Source organism: Vigna unguiculata, chromosome 5 (assembly GCF_037176805.1).
Source record: "Vigna unguiculata cultivar grain cowpea cultivar isolate G323 ecotype 2 chromosome 5, ASM3717680v1, whole genome shotgun sequence".
Lineage (NCBI taxonomy): Eukaryota > Viridiplantae > Streptophyta > Magnoliopsida > Fabales > Fabaceae > Vigna > Vigna unguiculata.
Genome location: NC_140796.1, coordinates 47,475,243 through 47,492,703, shown reverse-complemented (window position 1 = coordinate 47,492,703; position 17,461 = coordinate 47,475,243). Strand labels below are relative to the sequence as shown.

The 17,461-nt window shown below is 30.1% G+C and overlaps 1 protein-coding gene across 2 annotated transcripts; it reads left to right on the top strand.

Annotated features, from left to right (window-relative positions):
* Window positions 1–7,172: 7,172 nt before the first annotated feature.
* On the top strand, window positions 7,173–16,468 carry LOC114185599 (transmembrane E3 ubiquitin-protein ligase FLY2-like). Of its 2 annotated transcripts, none has more exons than XM_028073430.2 (14): window positions 7,173–7,746; window positions 8,764–8,836; window positions 9,423–9,550; window positions 10,569–10,684; window positions 11,264–11,324; window positions 12,153–12,219; window positions 12,336–12,413; window positions 12,815–12,972; window positions 13,059–13,118; window positions 13,319–13,412; window positions 14,300–14,467; window positions 14,724–15,052; window positions 15,455–15,571; window positions 16,065–16,468. In XM_028073430.2, the coding sequence occupies exons 1-14, from the start codon at window positions 7,585–7,587 to the stop codon at window positions 16,164–16,166; spliced, it is 1,713 nt and encodes a 570-aa protein (XP_027929231.2). In that variant the 5' UTR covers window positions 7,173–7,584; the 3' UTR covers window positions 16,167–16,468. The 2 variants fall into 2 exon arrangements, with proteins under 2 accessions (XP_027929231.2, XP_027929232.2); XM_028073431.2 differs by having other exon boundaries at window positions 7,174–7,746; window positions 8,767–8,836.
* The last annotated feature ends 993 nt before the right edge of the window (window positions 16,469–17,461 follow it).

The following is a 17,461-nucleotide window of genomic DNA, read 5'->3' as shown; positions in this document are numbered from 1 at the left end:
TATTTTTTAAATGATAAAATCATATAATATGAATATAACTAAATAAAAATAAATAAATAAATATAAATTTTTAAAAGTGAAATTTACGTATGTGAGACATCGATTTAATAATGTTTTAATTTTATTAAATAGTCACATTTAATACGTAAGTATAAAAGTACAATTACGAATAATATCTTATTTTGAAGCTGGTTCCCAGCTATCTTATTTGTAAGACCAAAATTCTTAAACTTCTGAATAAAACAATAAAAAAAATATATACAATTAGATCATTTACTTAATTCGTTTATCATCCCACGCATTTATTTGTTTAAACAAGTAGAGAAAATTGTTTCTGAGATAATTGGAGTAAAAAATATTTAAAATAATTAATTTTGAATTTATTGTTGTGTAGTTGCTCTACTCCAAAAGACAACAACCACAATTCCACCACGATTTAATTCAACGAAATTAATTCTCATGTATGATATTTATAGTTATATCTTGTAAAACTTAATTAATATAGTGAATTATACATTAGATTTAAAATATATTAACTATTTTTGTGAGAAAAAAAACTGGTGTATTGGAAAAATGTTCAGTTGAAGGCATCGCCATGCACTAAAACGGAAACCAAAAACAACTTTTTTACTTCAGAAAAAAAAAGGCAACAAAGTTCAAAAGCCCAAATAAATTGAGGCCCATTACCAAGCAAGCTAGCCCAAGATGCTGAAGAACAAGCCCAACCCAACGCTAACAACACCCATAGCGACACCAACCGAACCCCTAAACCTCATAGAGCCCGAATGTTTCGGCTGAGACGGCGCTGAAGAAGTTGGGCCTGATGGGCTAACATCAGAGCTTGGAGATGGCCCATTTTCTGCGGGTGTTTCGGCTCCCGCCGTAGGCGGTGTTGCCGCCGGAGAAAGCAAGTGAGTGTGTTTGTTATGTCTGACGGCCAAAACGACGACGGTTAGCTTCTGACCACGTTTGCAGTTCTGAGCGTTGCCAGTGATGAAGAAAAAAGGACCCGATTTCACAAAAGTAAACATTGAATCACCACCGTCCATCTCTTGCATGGCATTGCTGGTGTTGCATGAATCGTAATCCTCCTTCTTTACCACCAACACTGAATCACACCCACTCTTATACTTAAACACTGCATGTCACCACCAAAAAGACAAAATTTGAAGAAGTATTGTGTATGTAACTAAATTGGACAACGTTGTAAACATAATTAGTGTAGTGTTTTAGGTTTGAAAACAGAAGCAAGTTTGACTTACAAAGAGTGTCGTTGACTTGAAACCTGTTTCTCTGTGCCCAGTGAGTGTAATGTTGTGAAGGGTTGGGGAGCCAATCAAGTTGAAAAAATGTGCATGCTGTTGCTGGTGAAGAAAAGAGAATGGACATAGATATGAAGAAGAGAAAAAGGCCAAGAAATCTGTTATTAGAGTACCCCATTTCCATGTTTGAGGTGTTCTTCGTAGCAGAAGAAATTAATCTGAAAAATGAAGGAAGTGAGAAAGAGAAAGATGAAAGGTTTGCATATTAATGAGGTGATCGTTGTGAATATATAGATATTGGTATGCGCAACATGTTATCCAAATATTATATCGTTGTGAATATATAGATATTTCAAAATTCTGTTTATTTTATTTGTTTCATCGTTTTTAAACTCTCTTTCAAACGTTAAAAAAAAAGTTTAAGAAATAAACCATTTACACATTTTAAAATTTTACAGATGATTTGTTATAACAAGTTTAATTTTATTTAATTAAGACTTTAATGCTTCTTTTTATTTGGAATGTTTAATAGAAGGTCGTGCACTACTAAAAAAACTCATATTTTCTGTCAATTTTGTTTTGAAAATTTGTTTGTAGGAAATATTTACAAATTTTGTTGAGAAAAAAAATTGCAAGAAATTATTACTAATTTTCTTGCAAAATATTTTGTATAAAACACTTTTCGCAACAAATGTGGTAGAAAATAATTACAAATTTTATAATTTTGCAGAAAATAATGATCCAAGGAATTATATACCAATTAAAATGTTTAGAAAAATGACAAACAAAAGTCTTTTCTTGCAAATTCTTTTAACAAATTTACAATATAAAAAAAATTTAGTAGTGGTGAATTATAGCTAGCTTGAGATTTTTGTTTTTTTTTTTTGTAATCTTTGAGAAAAAATGACGATGGTTTTAGAGACATTATTTTTCAATCCCTAAAAAACAAAATAAAGTGCAAATAATTGAAAGACAATTGAAAAATATAAAAATGTTTCTTCACAAATTAACATATGATATCCTTAGTATTTTAATCTTTCTCCACTTTTTTTAAACGGGATAATTTACAATTTGATAGAAAAACATTTTCACTTTTTTTTAAGTATCTATTTCAAATTTTGTTACTATTACGTAAAAAGTACTCAACATATAAATTAAAATCACAAAATATATATTCAACCACATCAAGTTTTACATTTCTAACAAATAAAGGTAAGTATTTATTGAATTGAAACACTAAATTTAGTAAAACCATTTTGACAGTGACAAGTATTTATTGTATAAAAACCTTACATATCTTGTAAAACTAACATGAAACCATTCACCAAACCTCTTAGGAAAGAAAAAATCTTCAAACGTACTGCTAGAAAAAGGCAAATGGTTAGTCTTCAAACGTACGCTATCGCATTTTGTGTACTTATTTTTAAAATATAAACGAGTATGTTAGTAGATGATAATAAAGTAATGTTATTAAATTAATATATAAAGTAAATTTATATTTATTAAAAATAAAGTAAAATGATTAGAGAAATTAATTGTTGATATATAAAAAAAAGAAAAGATAAACAATTTTATAGAAAATAGGTAAAAATAACTGTTAATTTTAAAAATTTTAATAAATAATTATATTGTAAAAGGTAGAATTAGTATTATGAAATGTTGATAAAAAAAAAGAAATCATCTTTATATATTGTTATATATATATATATATATATATATATATATATATATATAAAAAAACTTTCAACTCATTTATATCTTCTTACTATTACTATTAGAAATTTTATTTCTTTCTTTTCTTTTTTTCTACTAAAAAATTCATATTTTCTGTTAATTTTATTTTGATTTTTTTTAAAAAAAATACTTACAAATTTTGTTATAAAAAAATTACAAGAAATTACTGTCATTTTTTTTACGAGATATTTTGTATAAAACATTTTTTGTAACAAATTTTGTAAAAAATATTTACAAATTTTATAATTTTATAGAAAATAATTACCTATGAAAGAATTATTAAGATTCTAAGAAATATGGCAAAAAAAAAATTATTACAATTTTTTTTAACCAATTTGGAAAAAGAAAAATCCCATGACAATTTATAATAGTATTTTAGGAGGACAATATAAGATTTAGCGGTTGTTAACTATATTTATAGAACTTATAAGTTTAAAGGATAAAAAATGTGATATGTTATTTTTTAATAGATTTGTTTAGTAAATGTATGAATATCAAACATCCATCATTAATTCTCTCATTATTGAAGGTGATAAATATAAATTAACTGGTAGTTTTATTTGCAAATAAATGTTATTTAATGATTTTGCAATTGAATAATATATAAATCTTCTTCAAATTCACCTGTTACAATTAATTAAATAGTTTACAATGTAAAATTACAATATTTAAAAATTACTAATTTTTGTTTTTAAAAAAATAAATTAAATTAGTCTTTCAATCATATAAGTTGTAATATATATATATATAATGTATTAGGAGATTCTATTTAATTTTGAATTGAACAATTAAAAATAATGATGTATATATTAAAAAAATGATGAATTAAATAGTCAGTCCATCTTTTGACCTATTTTACAATTCATATGGTTGACTAATGTAGCTACATAATTATCACCCTTCGGTATCAATATGAATAATAAGTTTTATGAGTGTTTGTGTCTTTAATGGGTATATAGTTTTTTTTTTACTCAGTATATCTTTTGTAGCAATAGAATTTGAATTATTTTGTTCACACTTAAATCTTATGAAAAGATGAAAATTTGGAAAAAATAAAAAAGAGATATAAATATAAGAATGATAAATAACGATATTTAAATAATGTTGCTAACCATAATAATGAGATAAGTGATGATAACCATAATAGTTGAAATAAGATGATAAATAGATATGAGAGTGATAACAACATTAATATAAGTGGTAATTATTATGACAGCATTGATAATAATAATAATAATAATAATAGCATAACATAAAAAGTTGTTTGATGACAATTACTGTGAAAAGATATGACAAAAAAAATTATAATAAAAGCGATGATAATACCAACATTATAATAAAAATAATGATAAATACAAAAAAATACACTATAATAAAGAAATTAAACAAATAATTATATATCATATAGAAAAAAAATAATTAACTTATATTATTAATTCATAACCAACAATTGAGTCATAGATATTTTTTTCATCCTCGTAATATGTTACATTTGTTTTTAATACTATAACTATCTTTGTTATCATAAATTATTATATTTTACTTTTCACTTGTATATTTTGTTTTCATTATAGTTTTGTCAAAGTATGCAACTTTTATTTTTAATCTTGATGAAATCATTTATAGACTTTAATATGATATATCCTCACATTTATATTTATTTGATTTTTCTCCATTGAACCCATAATTACTCCTTTTTTTTCCTTTTAACAATTATTCCCATGAACAAACGTTGGGATTTTGTTAGGCAATGATATAAAGGAAGATTTGAATTCATTTAGAATTTATTTTTTGTCTGCACGAATAAATATAATTAAATAAAGTAACAGGTTGTTCAAACCCATATACATAATCCAAATATAAAAAAAGAATACGTAATACAAAAATGTCATTTACTATTAAGTTATAAAGTTGATTTAATGGTAAAATTAGAGGATATAAAAGATTGTAGAATCTTTATTTTTTGTTATCATAAAGTATGAATTGTTAGTATTTTTGTTAATGGAGAATTATAAAGTCTTCGTGGTATTATATTTTCTTCTCATACATAAAGTTGAAAAACCATTTATTAAAAAGATAGAAAAAGAAGTTATATTTCTACGAATTTCCAGATCTAAAGAAATATATGAAATCATATTTTCATTCTCTTCTTAATGCCATCAGACAACGACATACAAACAATCGAATTACCTGCCATATTGTTTGTTTCGTTTGGAATGATGAATATTAATCACAACACTTAAATGTCAAGCTTTGAAGTGAAGAATATCCCAATCTAGGTTAGTTAGAGACTGTTAGGCCAATTATACTTTTTGCAGTTTTTTTTCCCTTATCGTAATTATCAACAAGAAAACAAAATTAATGTTGTACCTTTTATTGGGTAAGTGGCACCTTGTATTAGTTCTAACCAAATCATAAAAAAAAAAAAGTATGTCTAGGGTTTATGTTGATCTAATAAGTACAAAGTATGTGATGTTTTTTTTATTCATGTTTTCCTTTTTGGTATGAATCATCATTGCACTATCCAGAAGCTGAAACAAAGAACCATTATTATATAAGAAACACAGAGACAGAGATAATTGAAGTAGATAAAAGTCTTTGATTTTTTATGTAATCAATTTATATTGAATTTTTTTTATTTCATGTCATAAAAAAATAACAACAATACAAAAAGGATGTGTATTATTGTGTAAATCATGGATTGCCAGATACATGCAAAGGTAGCACAACATTTTCTTTAGAATGGTTTTTGAGTAACTGATTCCATAATTTAAACAATGATTGACTATGAACAGATTATGATCTATGACTTAACCTACCATCACATGTGATGGCAATATTATTATATGAATATTTTATGCAACGATATTATTCTAATTTGAGTTTGTTGGGGGAGTACTAAAAAATTATTCTAGATAAATAATTTATAGTTCGAAACCTGAATATTAAATTAAAGGTTTAAATACCTTTTTTGTTATTATTTTCGTAGTGTTTGTTGCAAATGGTCATCATTTTGACATAATGTTTAAAATGATATTCATTTTTACAAAATGTTTAGAATATTATTCATTTTTACAGAATGTTTAGAATATTATTCATTTTTACAGAATGTTTAGAATAGTCCTCATTTTCGCAATTCGTATTTTATTTGGTCATTTTTTTTATTTAGTCCTTTTTTGTGACGCCGTTTAAATCAGTAACAGAACATTGTACATGTGACACTGTTTGTATTACGTTGCATCGGGTGTGTTACGTGTACTGTATAGATGGTTAATTAATGTTAACATTTCAATTTGGGAGAAATTTTGCAATTAGGGTTTGAGTTGTATTGCAGTTGCGCTCTTGGAGGCGATTTCTTCATCTTCCTAAACCCTACCAATATTCTTTGGAGTTCTTGTCATCCTCAAAGTTGTCATCTCTCCGCAGCTACAAATCGGGATTAATCTATTTCTCGTTGAACCGCCAACCGCCAACCGTGCACGAAGTGATATGTTTGCCTCCAACTATTACAATCAGAGGTAAAGGAAGAAGACTGGGACGTAACATACCTATATAATGGGATTGCAGGAAGAAGATTGCAGCAACACCAATTGGGAATGAAGGAACAAGATTGTCAAAACTCACCAACTGTCCAAACATTCCTTACCAAAACCCATTTTAAACATTCGGTAAAAATGATGACTACTTTAAACATTCTGTCAAAATGAGGACCATCCGCAACAAACACTATGAAAATGAGGACGAAAAATGTATTTAAGCCTAAATTAAATACATATAAAATTATTTTTATTATTATCATTATTATATACAACACTGGTACATATAATTTTGTCTCAAAATTCTGATTCGAGATCAATGACATTAAAAATGACCAATTCAATGGTATCTAACATTGAGATGGGAGCAATCCACCATCCTTTTTATTTATTTATTTATAATACAGAGTCGTTCTTTAAGTTGAAAAAGATAATTTAAATATTATTTTCAGTACAGAGTCATTCTGAGAGAGTTGAAAAAAAATACTTAACCCAAATATTCTATTACTTAATAATAGTGTTAGTGATACTACTAAATAATAACCACCAGGAAAGTAAGTAATAGTTTTTAGCGCGTGCAAGGAATCGCCTTAACAAAGAGCGTGATTGCTTCTGTTCGAGCAGACCGTGAGCTTTTTTTACTAAAAAACCAAAACCCAGAAAACTAGTTAACAACCAACTCTGGGGCAATCTCTCAGAAGCAAAAATTTGCTCCAAACCCAAATCCCAAACCATAATTTTTTAATTGTTACTACTAGTGATTGTGATTAGTACAACTTAAGTTAAATTTGGTGCAAAGCTAAGTGGTGAACGCATCTTTTTTGCTTCAAAAATCGCATTTGGTGACCAATTAAGTCGTTGGTCTATCGTTTTCTCTATCTGATCAAGCTTCCCCTGACCCTTTTGACTTCTTCTGAAGCAACCCTTTTATTGTTGCCTCCTTTTAAAGCTATTTGCTATGGTGGGTCTTGGGTTTTTCCCCTGGGTTCCCTCTGTTCAGCTTCGACTGAGAAGTGGGTCCTTGAATTGGAGTTGAATTTTAGGGATTTGATATGGTTGCCACTCAAAGATTGGAGTTTTCTTTGTGCAAGAAGAGGAGGGGGCTTGAATTTTTGTTTCAGATTGCAGTTGGGTGGTGGGTGGTTCTACTGTTAGTTAATCCTGTGGCGGGTCTCAGACCCTTGAGGGAGAGAACTAGGTCCTGGGATGATGAGGTTTGTTTAGGAGCTTTATTTAATTTCAGTTTATTTTAATGAGTATTTAACTTAACTAATTAGGATGCACGTGCATTTGATGTTTTTTTTTTTTGAAGTTGTAATGTTGAAGATGTGCGCCTGCATTTTAATTGTTGTCAGTTAGGGATTGCATTTAGTAATTTTGCTTTATGCAGTTGTGATTTTGTGAATTAGACTAGACCCTAGGAACAGGAAATTTGAAAGTTTAGTTCTGTTAAAACTGATGTTAATTGAGCGTGTTTAGAATGTTTGAACCTAGAGAGAAGAGTGATATGTGTTTATTAAGTTTGTCAGAATGTTTATAGATGGTGTTGGGAGAGAATCTGTGAGGATAAGAATAAGCAAAGAGCTGCATTTGCAAGGTACTTAAGTTTTATTTATAGAATTGTATGCCAGTGTGTGCTTTAGGTATGTTTTTTTGGGGCTTTACAGGGTACTCTTCTCAGAAAATGGTCATACGTTTGAATTTATCCTTCATATGTAACTCATAAGGTGTCCAAGACTATTAATTATTATATCGATATATATATATATATATATATATATATATATATATATATATATGCTATTATAGATTTATATATTGGGCAATCGACAATCAGCAATCATAATTGGTATTGGGCATTTGTAAAATTTCTTTTTTCTTGTCCGAATAATATCTTTCTGCCCATTTTTTAGTTAAACAATGTTTTTAGGACCTGTATAAAAGGTAGCTAAAGGACATTGAATCTTGAAATGAAAAACAAATAATACATTTGCAATCAGGTTTGTGGTAAAGGATGGAGGATAATGTTGTCACTTTTATTGATTTATAATTACGTCCAAGGATTTTCACTCAGTTGTTCTTTAGTTTTTACTGATATTAATTTTCCCAAACCCTGACTTATGATTAAAAATGATTTGAATTGACAAATTGGGGTTGTTATGATTGAGTCAAAATCTGACTGAAGGTGAACTCACTTCATTTGTATGTTATTGATATGTTACCTTTCTCAGCAGCTCTTTACAAGAAAGGACGAGAACAACTTAGGTCCTTTTTCACAATGGAACATAACAGGAACTTACAAAGGTTTGTATTCATTACTAACCTTAGTGTATGTGTGGTTTTCTGTTATATTCAAGTTGTAGCTTTGGTCAGTTCATGTTTCATGTAAGTACCATGCTGAACATATGTTTCACTGATATCTGTTCAGAGGATTTATGATTGGATAACGAACTAACTCAGATCTATGAAGAAGTTACTGGTTTATAATATTATTGACCTTTAAAAAACCTTTTCTGTGTCTGCTTGATATTTTGAATTAGTCCATACTTTAATTGTCTTTTCTTTTTTGGGAGCAAGCATGTTGCTAAATGCTACGGTTACCTTTATGCCTATTTTTACATGTTCTTAATCTTCTACCATTGGACACAGCATAATAAAGGCAGAGGGAGCAGCATCCACGCTAAAACTAGGTTACATGTTGCCTCAAATTAACTAAATGAACTTAAGGCATTTTGAAAGATCATGTAATTTTGAAAGTAATTATGTGAAATTTACTGAAATATGCTTCATTTCTAAAAGGTGTCATTTGAACAAATTTATTTGCTGTGGGACAAATTTATAAGTTTATTGAAGTCTGAGGATGTTTATATGTTGACCTCTTGAAATGCAGGGTCTTGGAAATTTTTGGATACCACAAATGGCTCTTCCAGATTTCCAGACATCAGAAAAACAAATGGAAATTCTGTAATTGAGTTAGTTAGTACTCCGACAAAGATAAGCGGAGTACATTATGTTCAGGTGCAATGTTGAACTATATTGCTAATTTCACAGGAATTTGGTTTTCATATGTTGTATATTTTCTTATTTGTTCTACTTGAAACTGTATTCACTTACTATGCATTTATTTGAAATATCAATGGCTTTTGCATTACGCTTGAAGTTATTAAAGTTCCTATGAATCTTATCATTTTTCTATTCTGAAGAACTAAAAAGTCTTCACTCTTATATTATTTCATTTACTAAACTATAGTTTCTGTCATTGTGAGGTCAGCTTGTGTTTTTTATTAGGCTGTCCTTTTATGGATGCTTAAGTGTTTTTATTGAATGGAGAGACTGTTATAAATTTATAACACATGATATATACACTTAAAAGTCAAACTTGAAAAAGGCTGACCTTGATTAGAGTAAACTATCTATGTTTTCTTAATGCAGCAGTTCTGATGATAATGAACTTTGTAAACTAGTTTGTTTGGAAATGTAAGTATGTGACATGTGATTATTAGTAAAACTACATCTCTAATTTTGCCTATACCTTCTAGGTTTTCATCTTTTGCTTTCTCTGTCTCTAATTTCATCTTTTCATTTAACATTACGTCTCTAATTTGTCCATGTTTGAAAAAGAACAGTTAAAACTTATCCAATGGCCCTTCTCCATTGAATGAAACTGTCTTTTGTTAGTTGTCATTATACTGCGTTTTACTCTTTTCTGGACAAGTATTGTATTCATATTTAATGGTTAGAGAGGTTAATAATCTGTAGAGATCTTAGCTACCATTTTGTTTACTGCGTCAGTCTCAGTTGCTGAGCCAAGTGTATTTTTTCATACTTCTAATACATACACAAACGAATGCACAATAATCTGGCCGGATCTCTATATTTTGAATATCCTAGAGCAAATAATGGACCCTTTCATCTCACTATACAATAATACGGTTATTTTGTGCAGAATTAGAGTTTCAATCACATCTTTATTACTGTTTCTGTAAAATAGTCCTTTTTCCTCTATAACAGTTTTCTTTGGTTTGTTTTTCATCAGGGGGTGGTTATATTCCATGATGTGTTTGACAATGAATACGATGTCAGTGGTGCCCAAATCAGAATAGAAGGTGTATACATATGGCCTTTTAGACAGCTTCGAATGGTCGCCAACAGGTAAATTTCATGGATATCATCAATGTGATCTGCAGACCAACTTTATATTAAGCTCAAATTGGTTTATAAATTTGTATTGTCTCGATTGTTTAAAATTAAAACTTCTTTTTGTCCAAATTTGACATTTCATCTTGAATCAGTTTTTGTGTTCTGTTATACTTGTTTAATTTTTTTCATTTATTTCATAGACAAATTCTGTTTGGAATGAAATTGACTGGCCAAGTTCTGTTGAGCTTGCCGAGAGAAATGGCCTGAGGCCATTGAAGATTTTGTTTGAAAAAAAAATGTAGGCTTTGCAATTCTGTATTAAGCAATTGCATGACAGACCTACAGGAGGTTGTTGATTGATGTGTCTGTTATTTGTGGAGATTTAGGAGGAAATTCCTCATTAGGAGGAAACTCTTTGTAGTTGATGTCCTGTTCTCCAAATCTGATCTGTAAACCATTTTATGGAAGTAAAATATAACTATTTCTGTCTGTTTAGTCCTTGAGTCTAACTGAAATGCCTATATTTCCATACAGTAAAACTTACAATATCTGAATGTGCTGAAGAGTATATCTTGTTTCCTCATGTTGCAGTGGAAAAGAGGGGGAGCTGAATCAGAATGAAGATTATATTTTATCTAATCCATATCATCTGGTAACATTGTTATTTCCTGCATCCTTGATCTTTTAAATTTTATAATCTGATTGCATTACATGGCTTACAATAATATTAACAGCACTTCAATTTGGGTGGTCAATATCTGTTCCTGTTTCAGATATTCTTTTTACTCTTTTCATTGATATTTTCAAGTCCTAGATCTCAAGGAGAATGGATAGGTTCAATCCATTTTCACGGGCTTGATTTTTTAAGTGTCATAAGCCTGCCAGTTAATGATCTTTTCTTTGTTGGATTACTCATATTTGCTGTCAAACATTTGAAGTTGGAATGGAAATCAAAATATCTATGTTGCAATATATCCATCTCAATACCCTAATAAGATTCTCTTCATATGAAGTGCAAGTGCAGTTTAAAATTTCCAGTATCAACATTATTTAAAATGTCCAGATGTTAGAATCCTTTATCATCTTAAAACCTTGTTTCAGAATTAGGACCATATCTGGGTTCTTTAAACTGGACATGAATGTAAATATCTTAAGTTGTACAGCTTTTCTTCATTTAAACAAATTCATTTGAAGATAGTAGCTGGTAGCAAATCCATAATATTTTTATGTGAATATGAACAAAAATGGTCTTTCATAGTGGGGCTTTCTTAACAATATGCAAACAGATTGACCAGCTTTGCTCCATTCATGTTGTCCTTTTCACCATTACTTTGTGATTCCTTTTTTTTGAATGGAGGATTTCCCTTATCCTTCAAATTACTTGTATTTTTCCATCTTTGACTAAACAGTTGTCTTTTATTATATAAAAAGTTAGCAGTCAGAAATACTTATTTGCTTCGTATATGTCTTTTGTACACAGCTTGGAGTTTTCTCATCTCAGGTACTGCAAGATTCTTCAAGAGATAGAATGTGGAGAAGAAAACATTGTAATTTTTCTAAATACCAGTATATCTTGAAGGCCAACCCACCCCACTCCTGTTTTATTTATTTATAGCTGTAGGTATATTATTGACTTGCTACTTTCTCGTATTGGTTACTGCAGCTCTGATTCATGATGCGGAGAAACATTGTAATATCGAAATTGCTGCTCAGGTTTCACGCTTGCCATCATCAAATAACGGTACTTTTGTTCTCCCTGCCTATGGATACTTTCTTCTATAGTAAGGAGTCTGTCATATACATGGATTAGGGATCTCTTTTACACAAATAATTTTCTTCCTTTTTGTATTCTGTATCTTGTTTAGAAGGTTTTCTTATCATCTAAGTAAATACTTTTTTCCATTTCTAATAGAATAATTATTATTATAACCATTTTTTGGTGTCCACAGTATGAGTGTAATGCTATTATGAAACATTTTATCAGATTTAATATTACCAATTGCTACGTATATGAATGTAAAATTATATGTACATTACTTAGTTTTAACCACTTTCTATCCATTGAGTACATTCTTCTTGTGGATTAATTTTTTTATATTGTTGTTCGTTTGATTTACTAAATTTTTACTTTATTTCCTACAGAAGGTGAACATGATAATTTTCATCTAGAAGGGTTAATGGAGAGCCCCTCTGCGGATGATGATGGGGACTGCTTCTCACCATTACTGCTAAATGCAACGTCTGTCAAAATTGAGGTCTACTATAACAAAGCAGTGAACTATACCTTGATGGTTACTTTTGTATCCTTCAATCATGAATATTCTTATAGCTTTATGTCTCTGTCACAGTCCATTATGGCGTGAGCTCCTTAATATACCTATATCAGGTTTCTTTCTTGCAAGTCCTTCTATTAATTCGTCAAATGGAGCATAGCAGCACTCAATCTGTAAGAATTTTCTTTGGATTTTTTCTGAAATTTCACCTGCCATAGGTTCAATATTTAATGGAATCAATATAAAATTTTTCAATAGTTGAGATGAATGTACCAAGCAATATTTGAAGGTTTACATGCCATAGATTTCTTAAATCTGCAATTATGTGCATGTGATTGTAGAAGATGAATATGATTCAGATATACCTTTACAGGGTGCTGCTAAGGTTTCAATACTAATGATTGGCCAGCAAGCAATTATGGATGCCTATCTTTGCCTTTTACATCTCACTGCAGGAATACTAGTTGGTAAGTTATGAATTTCACAACTTGAGGTTGCTCTACCGACTATTTTCTCTCTCCCATTCCTAACATAAATCCATTTTGTTTATGGACTGAGGTACCAGTTTTGGGGTGAAAAATATATTGAAGATCCTTTCTAAATGGAAAAAGGGCTCTCTAGAATCTTTTCTGTGCCCTTAATTTTGTTCACTTAACCAACAGGTTTAAAAATAATTTACCTTGTGGATAGTCATCAGTGTAAGTATCCCAAACATTCATACCTGAAAATTGGTCAATTCCCCATGGAAAGAAGATTCCAGTTTGTACAATCCAATGCCTCCACTTTGTAATACCATATTTGCACCCTGTAACTAATAGAATAAAGAGAAACTGTGTTGTATTATTGAAAAACTGGAAGCCAAAATACAATAGAGTGAAGTCAGCTATATGTAGCTGATCTAAAGAGACTAACAACCTGTAATTTACAAGGAATTAGTTACAGAGTATAGCTGTCAATAGTCTTACATAAAAAAATAGAAGTTATATTTACAAACAACAGTAGTAAAACTATACTCCAATACTGACCAGATCTTATTACTCGTTCTTCAGTCCCTGATACGACACTTAGTTGTAGTTTACACATTACAGTATACAGCATCTAAAAATAATTATTGTATGTTTCATTTTAAAAGTTCAGCTTCTTTTTTTTTGGGGTGGGGGGGACAGGGATTGTTCATGGTATGGGAAGAAGATTATTGATGCAAATTGAATATGTTGTGATATGTTTCATTGATTGTTGTAATATGTAATGTCATAGTACAATTCATTGTCATTGTTCATCAGTGATTTATTATTATTGTTTTGTAATAATAAGATTGTTTGCTGAATGGTTGTTGCTGCCTCCTGCACTGCAGAATCCTTATTCAATGCTTTTGCAACTGCTGCATTTTTCAAGTTTGTAGTCTTCTCAATATTTGAGATGAGATATCTCCTTGCAATCTGGAAGGCAGGTAGGCCTTTCAGTAATGGTGAAGGTTGGGAAACAATGAGGCGAGAACTTTCAGTTTTATACAGTCGTTTCTGTAAGTACTCATCTAGAATTAATATTCTCCAACATATTTTTTCTATTAATATTTCTGAACTTTTGGTTTTTTACCGATTCAAAGATGCCATGCAATCTATGTAACCGATCTCACCTACTTTGTTCTTGTTGTTGTATATTACACTGTAGAAGAGTTCCTAAGAACTATATCTATTTGTTTCTTGTTGTTTCAACTAATGGAGATATTTGTCATGAAAAAGAGGGGCTCAAATTTAACAGTTTAATTTCTTCTGCAGATGGCATCTTGTTGGGAGGCATTCTACTCATGTATGAGTTCCATAATTATTTGAGACCTATTCTTCTTCTTATGTACTCTTTCTGGATACCTCAGATAATCACCAATGTTATTCGCGATTCGCGTAAACCATTGCATCCTCATTATATCTTAGGGATAACTGTCACTAGGCTGGCAATCCCATTATATATTTTTGGTTGCCCTAACAACTTCATGCGCATAGAACCAGACAAGAGCTGGTGTGTTTGTTTGGCTGTATTTATTGGACTTCAAGCTGCAATTCTCCTACTTCAGCACTATCTTGGGTCACGTTGGTTCATTCCTCGTCAGGTTAGGCTCAACTACCTCTTTTCAATACTTTTATAACCAATTAACCATTAACATTCACAATTCTTAAATATAGTTGCCTCTTCTAGAAGGCTGAGCTTAAACCGAGCATAGCAGAGCATCATTTTGCTTATGCACCAAGCCCCATTTAATGGGAAAATTCCTGTTATTGTATACTTTTGCTGTAACCAAGGTTTGGTTAATAATTTGAACCATTTCATACACATCCTTGACCCTAACCATGATTATGTAACTATGTTGCAACCAGTAAGAACATTGTATTATCCTCATCATATAGGAACCTGGCTCTAGGCTTTCCTTAGTGAATTTAAATCATCATCCATCATTTTGTTTTCTTTTTTTCATTCTGAATTTGCATGAATGTTTTATCTTCATGACTTGCAGATTCTCCCTGAGAAATACAGCTATTATAGGAGGTTTGATCAGGAAACAAGACAGGCTACAGACTGTGTGATTTGCATGACAGCCATTGATCTTTCCCAGCGATCTAATGATTCCATGGTAAGTGATTATAAATATAAAGAACAAATTTCTCTGACACTTGCTCTGGTTTCTTAATATTGCATGCCATACCCTTATCTTCTTAACCCTTATAGTAACCCTTTTGTAATGAATTTGGATTCTCTTCTGGATTTTATATGTTGCTCCTTTGCTGTGCTTTCAAAATACATTGATGAGCACTGGTTTTGAAATTTGAAAATATATCAAAAAGATTTCTAAAGTACAACGTCAGAGTATTTTTAATGCTCGGCAGAAGACAACACAAAAAAAATCCAGCAGAGAATCTAAACGTTTTTGAAATACATTATACTGACACTTCATGTTATCCAAGAAAACACATTAAATCCTGTAACAATGTAAAGGGGATTACTGTAAGCATTAAAAAGACAAAAAGTGTGCAATCTCAAAAAACATGAGGAGTGTATAACCATAATTTTGTCAATTCAAATCAAACTTTTACAACATAAAACTATTCTAATTGAGAGTGTTACAGGTGACACCTTGTGATCATTTCTTCCACTTTGGCTGTTTGCAAAGATGGATGGATATAAAGATGGAGTGTCCAACTTGCCGGCGCCCATTACCCCCTGCCTAGACACCTTTCTACACTCTCTATGTCAATAGGATCAACTGACCCTGCTCAACTTCATAGTCTAGTATATGTTCAAGTGACAAAGTTTTACATTTAATATCACCACAGAAGGGAAATCACACGGCCTTTGGTGGTCAACCTTTTTTCTTCTCATGTTCAGGACTGAATGTTTCTTCTGCTCATACAAATTTTGTAATTTGATTTTGCCACCTTATCCCAGATGCCAAGTGCATGTAAATAATTTGGAAGGGCCATGAACATTAATTGTATTTTTTTATCAATACAAAAATTTATTTTTATTCTTCCTTTGTGATTGTTCAACGTGAAGTTATGGTGATTTTTCAATTTGTCATATCTTTTTAGTCCAATGGCAATCCTAAAATTGTTTCTACTTGAGTGCATGATTGCATCATAAATAAGTACATGATTAGTTTGCCTTGGACAGAATCCAGAGTGTAATGGCACCATGTGGCTGAATCAAGACTTCCGTAAACTGTATAAGATCCTTTTCAATAGAATTTTTTTATGACGGTTTTTTTATTAATAAAAAGTATTATGTTAATATGGATCCAATAAACAAATTCTTTAAAACAAAGAAAGTTTCCTAAATAAATAATTTTTTTTCATTTTAAGGAAATCATATTTCATGAGATCCATATTAATAAAATAATATGTTTATTGATAAAAAATTATGAGAAAACTTTATCGGTTTGAAGTTTAATATTTCAATATTTATTTAATGCTCATATATGATCTATATGAATAAAGTTGTAATAAAAAAATGTAAGGAACAAGCTAACAGGTGATAATCTATTTAATTTCCTCCTTAGTGTCAGATTTTTTTTTTCAGTTGCCGTTGTACTGACACGTTTCTAAAGATGCTTACAAGACAAGTCTTTATCATAATGTTGTTTCTTGTAGTTTACATCTAAATAACTTTTACCCTTTAACACTTTATTCTACTTCCTTTTTGGTGATAACTCTAAATTGTTAAACATTCAAACATTGGGGAATCTACCATCAAAGTTAATCTTTTAAGGGTGGGTTATATGCTTATCAATTAATACCAAAATTGGTTGTTGATATCTTGCAAACATTACCTTGGAGGGATAATCGTTAGTGGATGGTTTTGAGCAATGAGAGTGAGTGAAGTGTCACCAAGTAACATTAAATGAAAAATTTTCAAGACTTTGACTCCCAAGAATAGTGCTAAAATTGAGGCTTGGATATTACAGGTTATCTTAATTTTATATCGAATATAATTTACTATATTAATTTGATGGATTATTTAAGTGTTC